The following is a 10,984-nucleotide window of genomic DNA, read 5'->3' on the forward strand; positions in this document are numbered from 1 at the left end:
ACAGATTAAAGACTTAAATGTGAGACCTGAAACCATAAAAATCCTAGAAGAGAACACAAGCTTCATTGACATGGGCCATAGCAACTTCTTTCTAGATAGGTCTCCTGAAGTAAGGGAAACAAAAGTAAAAGTAAGCTATTGGAACTCCATTAAAGTAAAAGCTTCTGCACAACAAAGGAAACAACCAACAAAACTAAAAGACAACCTATGGAATGGGAGAAGATATTTACAAATGATATAGCTGATAAAAGATTAGTATCTGAGATATATAAAGAACTTGTAAAACTCAACACCAAACAAAACAAAACAAAACAAAATTCTTAGGTTAATCATACTATTTAAATCCATTCCCCTATTGATAGACATCATCTAGATGAATATTTTTTCTTATTTTGAGATTTATTAAGGTATTTGCAGCCTAATGACTTTCAAGTGCTATTAAATGTTGGCTGGATACTGGAGGGTAAAATGTATTTTATGTATGGTGTAAATCAAACTTAGAAATTATATACTACTTTGAAATTATTTGTTTTATTTTTCCAGGGCTATGTCTATTTATTTCTCTTTCTTAATCTTAAATTAGGTAAATATCTTAATGTCTGCCACCAAAATAGTGTTCTCATCAATTTCTACCTTTAGTATCCCCCAAAATACCTTCTGATTTTTAAAAACTTATAAATACACACCATTCTATAAAAGCTATCAGAAAACTTAAATTTTTATTTTAAAAATGAAAGGAATAGGTATTCATAATTTCAGCACTAAGTAATACCCTCAATTAATGTATCAGTGCATAATGTTCCAGATTTCTATTTGTACATACACTTAAAGAGAATGTACCTATACAAACTGTTTAAAAAGAATCTTAAAATAAAAAAAGTATTTATTTTATATTTTGGTATTGAAGCATACATCCTTGTATCATTTCTAAATAAACAAATATACAAAGCTGAAAATGAAAATACTGAGATTTCCTTTATAATTACTATTTCTTTCATGCATACCTTTAAGGATATTTTATATCGGATGAATTAACCACTCTTTTTTTACGCACAATACATAGTATTTTCTTGTATACTTAAATGTATTGTATATATTTCACCAATGTTGTGTAAACACACTGATTATCTCTAAAAATAATTTTAAGATGCTACAGTGCATATATATTTTATACATGTACATTATTATACATATATATACATGCATCCTTATCTCATTTCATAGGGGAGGTGTCAAAAGAAGGCATTTCTAAATAAAGGTGGAAATATTTAAAATTATATATATTTTCAAATTGCGTTCCGATTACAATAATTTATACTTCGACTGACATGAGAGTGCACTTTCTCAGCCCTCAGATGACAATAAGGTTTATCATTATTTTTCATATTTACAGTATGACAAGGCAGAATTAGAATCTCGTTATTTTAATAGAATTTCTTATATTATTAGTGAGCTTAAGCATCCATTTTTAAGCCCACTGGCTTTGGGCTTCTTTTGTAAAATGCATGCTCTAGCCCAGTCTACTCCCCTTCCCCCACTGGGGCTGTTAATCTTTTCCTTTTTGCTTAGTCAGAGTTCTTTTTCATTTTTCGTCTTTTACATGGGGTGAATTTGATTCAGGCTTTCATCCTTTCTCGCCTAAGAGAAGGCATATGTATTTTCGTACTTAATATATTCTCCATTGGTCTTTTAATGTCCTCAGAAGCTGGCTCCTTTTCTCTCTCCCTCCCTCCTTCCTCTCTTTTCTCTTTGTTTCTTTCTCTCTTTCTCTCTGTCTGTATGTCTGTCTCTTTTTTCCCCCCCCAGTTCAGAAGTTTTTAATTTTGAACGGGTCGAATCTATCATTCTGGGCCTGGCGCCGCGTCAGCGGCGGGGGCGGGGAGGCGAGCGCGGAACTGGGGGAGGGGACGGGGCGGGGAGGAGCGGGCACAGCCGTTGCAGGAGTTGCTGGGAACGCGCGCGGTGTGATCACTCGGCGGCGGCGGAGGCCCACAGACCTGAACGCCGACGCTCCTCCCGCGGCCTACAGAGTCTTCTCCCCACCAGAGGACCGGGAAACCGCAGTCTTCATCACAGAGGTACCGTGCTCTGCGTTCCCCGCCTGGCCCGGCCCAGCCTGCTGTGGCGGCGCCTCCTTCCTTCCTTCTTCCCTCGCTCTCTCTCTCGCCCGCCCGCGCCTTCCCTGTCTGCCTGCGTCACCGCGGCCGCCATGGCTGAGAACGGCGAGAGTAGCGGCCCCCCGCGCCCCTCCCGCGGCCCTGCTGCGGCCCAAGGCCCTGCCTCTGCCCCGGCCGAGCCCAAAATCATCAAAGTCACTGTGAAGACCCCCAAAGAGAAAGAGGAGTTCGCGGTGCCCGAGAATAGCTCAGTCCAGCAGTTTAAGGAAGCGATTTCGAAACGCTTCAAATCCCAAACCGATCAGCTAGTGTTGATTTTTGCCGGAAAAATCTTGAAAGATCAAGATACCCTGATCCAGCATGGCATCCATGATGGACTGACTGTTCATCTTGTAATTAAAAGCCAGAACCGACCTCAGGGCCAGTCCACACAGCCTAGTAATGCCGCGGGAACTAACACTACCTCCGCGTCGACTCCCAGGAGTAACTCCACATCTATTTCCACAAATAGCAACCCGTTTGGGCTGGGGAGCTTGGGAGGACTTGCAGGCCTTAGCAGCCTGGGCTTGAGCTCGACCAACTTCTCTGAGCTCCAGAACCAGATGCAGCAGCAGCTCCTGTCCAGCCCTGAGATGATGATCCAAATCATGGAAAATCCCTTTGTTCAGAGCATGCTTTCAAACCCCGATCTAATGAGGCAGCTCATTATGGCCAATCCACAGATGCAGCAATTGATTCAGAGAAACCCAGAAATCAGTCACCTGCTCAACAACCCAGATATAATGAGGCAGACCCTCGAAATTGCCAGGAATCCGGCCATGATGCAAGAGATGATGAGAAATCAAGATCTGGCTCTCAGCAATCTTGAAAGCATCCCAGGTGGCTACAATGCCCTACGACGCATGTACACTGACATTCAAGAACCCATGCTGAATGCTGCACAAGAGCAGTTTGGGGGTAATCCATTTGCTTCAGTGGGGAGCAATTCCACCTCCGGGGAAGGTACACAGCCTTCCCGCACAGAAAATCGGGATCCACTACCCAATCCATGGGCACCACCACCGGCTACCCAGAGTTCTGCAACCACCAGCACAACCACGAGCAGTGGCAGTGGGTCTGGCAGTAGCTCCAGCAGTGCTACCGGCAACACCGTGGCTGCAGCCAACTATGTGGCCAGCATCTTCAGTACCCCAGGAATGCAGAGCTTGCTGCAACAGATAACTGAAAATCCCCAGCTGATCCAGAATATGCTGTCTGCACCCTACATGAGAAGCATGATGCAGTCACTGAGCCAGAATCCAGATTTGGCTGCACAGATGATGCTGAATAGCCCCGTGTTTACTGCAAATCCTCAGTTGCAGGAGCAGATGCGTCCACAGCTCCCAGCTTTCCTGCAGCAGATGCAGAATCCAGACACACTGTCAGCCATGTCAAACCCAAGAGCAATGCAGGCTTTAATGCAGATCCAGCAGGGGCTACAGACATTAGCCACTGAAGCTCCTGGCCTCATTCCAAGCTTCACTCCAGGTGTGGGGGTAGGGGTGCTGGGAACCGCTATAGGCCCTGTAGGCCCAGTCACACCCATAGGCCCCATAGGCCCTATAGTCCCATTCACTCCCATAGGCCCCATTGGGCCCATAGGACCCACTGGCCCTGCAGGCCCTGGCTCCACTGGTTCTGGTGGTCCCCCTGGGCCCACTGTTTCTAGTTCTACACCCAGTGAAACCACTAGCCCAACATCAGAATCTGGACCCAACCAGCAGTTCATTCAGCAAATGGTGCAGGCTCTGGCTGGGGCAAGTCCTCCACAGCTACCGAATCCAGAAGTCAGATTTCAGCAACAACTGGAACAGCTCAACGCAATGGGGTTCTTAAACCGTGAGGCAAACTTGCAGGCTCTAATAGCAACAGGAGGCGACATCAATGCTGCCATTGAGAGGCTGCTGGGCTCCCAGCCATCGTAATTAATTTCTGTACCTTGAAAAAATGTATCTTATTTTTGATAATGGCTCTTAAATCTTTAAACACACACAAAATCGTGCTTTGCTTTCATTTTGGTTCTTTTAAAATCTGTCTAGTTATAAGTCTAATATGCATTTTAAGGTGGAGTCCATCCCTCTGTCCCTCCCTCCTGTATCTACCCATCCTTCCCCCCTCTCCTCCCCTCCTTATCCCTCCCCTCCCCTCCCCTCACTCCTCTCCTCTCCCTTCCTTTTCCTTCTTCCCTGGCCTCCTTCCCTCCTTTTTTCCTTCCTTCCTTCCTTCCTTCCTTCCCTGTTTTGAATGGTAGTAATCGAATTCAATGCTGTTTCACTCAAAGGTGTTGCATGCAAACACTTCTCTTTATTCTGCATTTATTGTGATTTTTGGAAACCGGTATCAACCTTCACAGTTGGGTAAATAAGTTTTGCCCTACAGATGTCCAATTTATTTGCATTTTAAACATTAGCCTATGATAGTAATTTAACGTAGAATGAAAATATTAAAAACAAGCAAATTACTGAAGCTCTCTAATTTGTGGTACAATATTGCTTATTGTGACTTTGGCATGTATTTTTGCTAGCAAAATGCTGTAAGATTTATACCATTATTTGCTCTTTTTTGCTATGTTTGTACACAGTACAGTAAGCACAATTGGAACTGTACATCTAGAATTATTACAACAGAGTCTAAGCAGAATATGTGTAACCAAAATGAGAAAGAATATAAGAAATCTTCCTGGAGCTAGGTATGTCTCACAGTTTTGTAGAATCTTACAGCATCTTTGATAACTCAGTGAAAATGTTGGCTAGGCAAGTTCAGTTAAAATATAGTAGAAATGTTTATCCTGGTATTTCTAAGTATACATTTAATTGTACAGAAAATTTACAGTGTGATATTGTATCAACATTTTCAAATTAACTGTATATGACCTTAATTTTTGTGCAGCCTGAAGGATCAGTGTAGTAATGCCAGGAAAGTGCTTTTTACCTAAGACTTCCTTCTCAGCTTTTCCCATAAAGAGACCCTAATAAGCATTTTGATCTGTAATTGGAAATGTAACTTTAACTGAAAAGTGTCATGTGATGTTTGCATTACTTTTACTTGCTGTGTATAAAGGAAACTGTATCTTTTGACTCTCAGTTATTTCTCTTGTGCACAGGGAAAAATGCATTAAAAATGACTAAAAAAATAAAAAAAATTAAAAATGGATATATCTTTTCTTTTTTGCCTTCTGGCTCTAGGATCATGTTTAGCAGGATTGCCACCCCAAGATTATATAAATCTTATCCTGTATTTCTCTAATTTTTATGGTTTTGTTAAAAGAATTCTTTTGCCCTATCTGAAACTTTTCTGATGTGTGGGTTTAGATATTCTAAACTTGTTTTTATCCCCAAAGGGTTAGTCAGTTGTTAGCTAGTATTTGTCTCACTGCCACCCCTCATTTGATATGTCTCATATGTGTGTGTGTGTTTGTGTGTGTGTGTGTGTGTGTATAGACACAAACACTTCTGTGTTTAAATGCTTTTTAGTACCACCGAATATTGTAGTCCCAGTTCATCAGCTATAGTTACTAAGTTAGAAATATGACTTCACATCTGTTTGGATAAGTCCTCTTACTGATCTTTTTTTATTTTTATCTTTCACAGTTTTCTGGTGATTCTGACATGTTTATTTTACCAGAATAACTTTACAGTTAGTAGCTCCCCCAAAATAAAATTTGATTGGTATTATCTTAAATTGATGGTAAGAACTATAGAATTGTAATGCTTTCCAGAAACGTGATATGCTTCATTTTTAAAAAGTTTTATGTCCTTCAACAAAGCTTTATGTATTTATGTCCTATATAATTTATGATAAATATATTCCTAGGATAAACATATAGGAAACAATACTATGATTGAGAGTTCTTATTCAATGTGTTACCTATATGGCCATTTTTGCTGTATAGGGCAAGAATATATTTTCATAAATTAAGTTTAAATTGGCAGTTTACTGAAATACATAATTGTGGGGATGTTCAGTTGATCCTTTGAATTATTACGGGTAAGCAGTCATGTCAATTATACTAATATACTAAATTATATATAATTTAGTTATATCATATATAATTTATATTATAACTAATATACTAAATATATAATAAATTATACTAACTGACATTAGTATAGTTAGTATACTAACTATGCTAATAATAATACGTTCTCCTTTTCAAAATTTATAAAATGGTTTCTGACTGCATGGGTTAATTAACACTTTCAGAACAGTCCTAAATAATAAAAGTGGCAATGGCATTCTCGTTTGTCATTTTAACCATAGTTAAACATTGAACTATGTTTGCTGCAGCAATTCTAAATTGCATTTTTGAAAAAGAAAAAGCATTCCTATAGGAAATGGTCAGATAAATTTGCAAAGTGCTATATACTATAGCCCCTCTTAGAAAGTCATTCTGCAATAAATACTGATTAGTATTATTTTTTAAAGGAGAATGTTCTTCAGTTTAAAAGAGTAAAAACTATTTAACTTTGTCTAATTCAACATTTCCCAAAGAAAACCTTTTTTTCTTTTAAACACACCTAATACATTTGGGCTATCATTGTTCCTCAGATCGCCAAATTAGGAAATGGTGATTTATTATTTCAGTGCTATATGATGTTGGGTGTTTGAGATAATTACAAAGACAGAGTCTGCCATAATAAATTTAATAATTTCAATGACATGCATGATTTTATAGGGAAATAAATGCCAGAATTAGGACACTGGCACAGGAAATGGCAATAAATCAATAGCCATAGGAAAAAGATGTTGTCTGAGGCCTGGCTCAGACAGTTTGGCAAGTAAATTCTTTCAAAACAGCAGAGGGATGGAATTCTTTAACTACCCTTGCCAAGCGTTTAATCTATTTTTTACATTTGATCTTAACCAAAAAGCCGAGAAGCAATTTATCTATTTTTAAATACATTTTGTTTTCTTCCTGAATAGATCCAGGTCTTTAAACTATTTTTTCTTTCTAGTTCAATAATTTTTGTTTATAACATTTACTCTTTTTTAACTTTTTCAAAATTTTACTTATTTATTTGAGAGAAAGAGAATGAGAGGGAGAGAGTGACAGTATGAGAGGAGAGAGGTCAGCAGGAGAAGCAGACTCCCTGCTGAGCAGGGAGCTGGATGTGGGACTCCAGAATCAGGACCTGAGCGGAAGGCAGTCACTTTACCAACTGAGTCACCCAGGCACACTACTCTTTTTTAATGTTAATTGTTCTTTATCTCTTACAGGTAATACTATCTTACAAGTTCTTTTTATGGATTCTGTTTTTGTTTTGGGTTTTCTTCATCTAATATTTATTGACAGTTTTGCTACTTATTCAATATTGAATTAAGAAAGGTATAGCCTGACCTTTCCCTCCAATAAAAGTGGGGCAATTCTTACATGATTTTACTGTTTACTTGCTTGTCACTCTTTCCTTAAGTTTATACTGGAGGGCTAGATAGTATAAGTGTACATTGCTGACTCTGATCCAGGAGGATGAGGTAATGGGGTTGGAAGTAGGGCCAGGGGCAATTCTAACAGTTCACCTCAAGACCTCTTTGTACGTTTGCTCTTTTGGCCTCTACTTCAGATACATGATACCATATATACTCTCACCATTTGTGTGGGGGCAGGGGAGTGGGATGCACAGCATTGAAACAAGCCTTCCTGGTTCATTAAAGAGGACTCGAGTCTCAAGTCCAGCCCACTATGTTTATTGAGAAACCATGATCAGAGATTGAGTTTGCAGTTTGAGGGGCTATCCTGCTTTAAAATAGCAACAAATGGAATTCCTGTCAAGGCCTGGCCTAGGGATTGGGGTTAGGGTATCAGGAGAGCCATTTGGCCTGTGTCTCATGTTCACAAAGGCTCTTAATTTAGAATTTTTACATTATCCTCAAATGAAGTGATTACTCTAGCCCCAGAACCAGACTGACAATGATGGAAAACGTTCATCATACAGCTTAATCTACTAAATGTAAAAATTTTAAACTATGCAGCAATTTTGATATTCCTAATTTGGTGTTGTTTTATTTTAAAAATATATTAAGGAACTTAAATAAAAGAAAGTTAGTCAGATATCCCTCAGTTTATGAGGTGTTCATCCCAGTCTTTTTCACTGCCTGTCCCTGCCTCCAGTTATTTCTCTTTTAAACTACATGGTATTAGTGGGTTTCTGTCAGGATTTTCTTGATTTGTTAGTATGTTACAGAATTTCTATAGATTGGTGATATTATTCAATTTTGCCCCAACAGCATCATGTCTTAGAGAAATTCCTTCAGAGTTCTGCTGCTTTCATTATACAGGTTTTCTTCAGTGTTTTTTTTTCCTCTCTAGTCATTTTTGTTGATTTGTGGGAGGAAGGGCAAGAATTTGGGACCTATTCTAATGCTACCATCTTCCCAGAAGTCTGTTAGGAGACTTAGAAGAAAAGCAATTTCTAAAAATAGAAAAGTACAATTTGGCAGACATAAGATAAGCAGCTTCATCAGATGATATACATGCTTTCCTAGGCTTTTAGACACTTTGGTGAGATAAAAACCTTGATGTAAGCTACCCTCAAATAAGAGTTGTTTGCCCCAATATACATGGGCAGCATTCATCAAATGAATATGTATTAAGGTATATAGCTCTGGCTATACTGAGGTATCTAAGCACAGATTTGGGCTTCCTAAGAGTACTTTCAAAATCCAACTTCATAACTTCTTGACCCAATGTGTAGATTAGCATATGCAAGATAATTTTAGAAAAGATTCTATAATTCATTATTAAAAGAATGGTTGATAAATGTGAAAAAAAGAAAAAAATGATTAGTTGGCTGTGGTATGCATTTCACAAGACTGTCTTACCAGACTAAATTTCTCAGACTGGGATAGCAATAATAGCTAATGTATTCATAGTAATGTTCAATTTTCACAACCCTATAAGGAAGCACTATTATTTAATCTTCCCTAGTTTACAGTTAAGGAAAAAAGCTAAAAGAATATAAGTAATTTTACAGGGTCATATCACTATTAAATGACAGAGTAAAAATTTGAGCCTACTTCTGAGATTGCAGAATGTGCATGTAACCAGTTCACTATTCTGCTTTCTCCTGAGACTATTAAATTATACTGGCCTATTTATCATAGAGATATTATAATAAAATAAATACTAGCTTGCTGCCTGGGTGTTGCTGAGGAGACACATTAGCTGTTTTTAAATGAATACATCTCTGCTGCTATTCACTCTGGACCAGGTTACATTAAAATGAATGTGTGAGAATGAACTGAGACACAGTCAATAATTAGAATTTGGAGTTTTGCCTTCCTGACTTTTGAATTGTGGCTAATATTTGAAACGGCCCTTTAATCCTTCTGTCCACAGTGGCCTAATACATATGGTATGTCTCCAAACTGGCAATCACATGGGCCACTTGTGCTTCAGCTGCTCTGGAGGATGCCTGTCTTTTATTGAGCTGCCTCCTGAGACCTCAGAAGGCAATAAACATTGTGTACCTCACCACAGCATTTGATAGTTTCTCAAAATGTCCTTGAGAATAAAATGGAGTAACATGAGCTAGATGATAAAGACAGGACAGTAGATGGATTAGAAATTTAAATTGATTATTAATGTGTCAATGTAGACAAGAAGTTTCCAATTTCAGTTCTATCCCATTGACATTATGTTTCAGTGACTATCATGAAAGCATAAAATAGCTTGCTCATCCTGTTGCAAATAGTATAGAATTAGTAGAATAAATGTACTAGATGATGTTAGCAATATCCTAAAACTCCTTTGTATGCTGAAGAAAAAAGCCAAATTTAGCAGGGTTAAATTGAATAAGATCAAATGTGAAGTCTTGTATCAAAAATTGAAATTACCAAAGGTAAATGATGATGTGGCCTAAAAATAGCATATGTGCCAAGACTCAGTGGTTTCAATTTACCATGAGTTCAACATGCACCAACTATGTGAGAGGTTCTAGTGCACACACACATATGTAATGAAATCTTGGGTTCCATTAATAGAGGTATGGTGTCCAGAACAAAAAACTCCTTTGTAATATTTTATTCCGTATTTGATAGCTTATTTTGGGAGATTTCAGTCATTTCAGAGTGCAACAATTAAAATGGACACAGACAATCTGGAAAGTGATCAAGATGGTGACTCATTTACAGACATAACAGTTATTGAACAGGTTAAGAATGTTTTAGTCAAAGGACTGGGGTTTGTGGATACTTTCTTCAAATAATTGAAAACCTTGTCAGGAGAAGGGTAACATTTAGTTATGTAGCTACAAAGGGCAGAGCAATTCAGATGTTAAAAGAATTCAGAATTTTGGCTTAGTGTTAGGAACTTTCTACCCATTCATTGAAAATACCCTCCTCTCTCGAGCTGCTTAACTGAAGCCCTTTAACAAAAATGTTCGGGGCACCTGGATGGCTCAGTCATTAAGCATCTGCCTTCGGCTCAGGTCATGATCCCAAGTTTTGCCCTGGGTATTAAATTCAACTAATGAATCATTGGACATTATATAAAAAACTAATGATGTACTATACCTTCGCTAATTGAATTTAAATAAATTATAAATAAGTTTTTATTCAATACCAGCTAGTTAACATACAGTGTTATGTTAGTTTCGGGTATACAATAGAGTTATTCAACAGTTCCATATATCACCCAGTGCTCATCACAACAAGTGAACTCCTTAATTTCCATCACCTACTTAACCCATTCCCCAACCCACCTCCCTTTTGGTAACCATCAGTTCTCTATAGTTCGAAATCTGTTTCTTGGTTTACCTCTCTGCCTCTCTTTTTCCCCCTTTGCTCCTTTGTTTTGTTTCTTTTTTTAAAATATTTTATATATTTATTTA

The 10,984-nt window shown here is 38.2% G+C and overlaps 1 protein-coding gene across 1 annotated transcript; it reads left to right on the plus strand.

Annotated features, from left to right (window-relative positions):
• Positions 1–1,929: 1,929 nt before the first annotated feature.
• On the plus strand, positions 1,930–5,309 carry UBQLN2 (ubiquilin 2). Its single transcript, XM_045996406.1, has one exon. The coding sequence runs from the start codon at positions 2,210–2,212 to the stop codon at positions 4,079–4,081; it is 1,872 nt and encodes a 623-aa protein (XP_045852362.1). The 5' UTR covers positions 1,930–2,209; the 3' UTR covers positions 4,082–5,309.
• The last annotated feature ends 5,675 nt before the right edge of the window (positions 5,310–10,984 follow it).

Source organism: Meles meles, chromosome X, assembly GCF_922984935.1.
Source record: "Meles meles chromosome X, mMelMel3.1 paternal haplotype, whole genome shotgun sequence".
NCBI classification, from domain to species: Eukaryota; Metazoa; Chordata; class Mammalia; order Carnivora; family Mustelidae; genus Meles; species Meles meles.

Excerpts from the sequence above, each read along its gene's own strand:
- UBQLN2 (XM_045996406.1), top strand. The coding sequence starts at position 2,210 with ATGGCTGAGAACGGCGAGAGTAGCGGCCCCCCGCGCCCCTCCCGCGGC.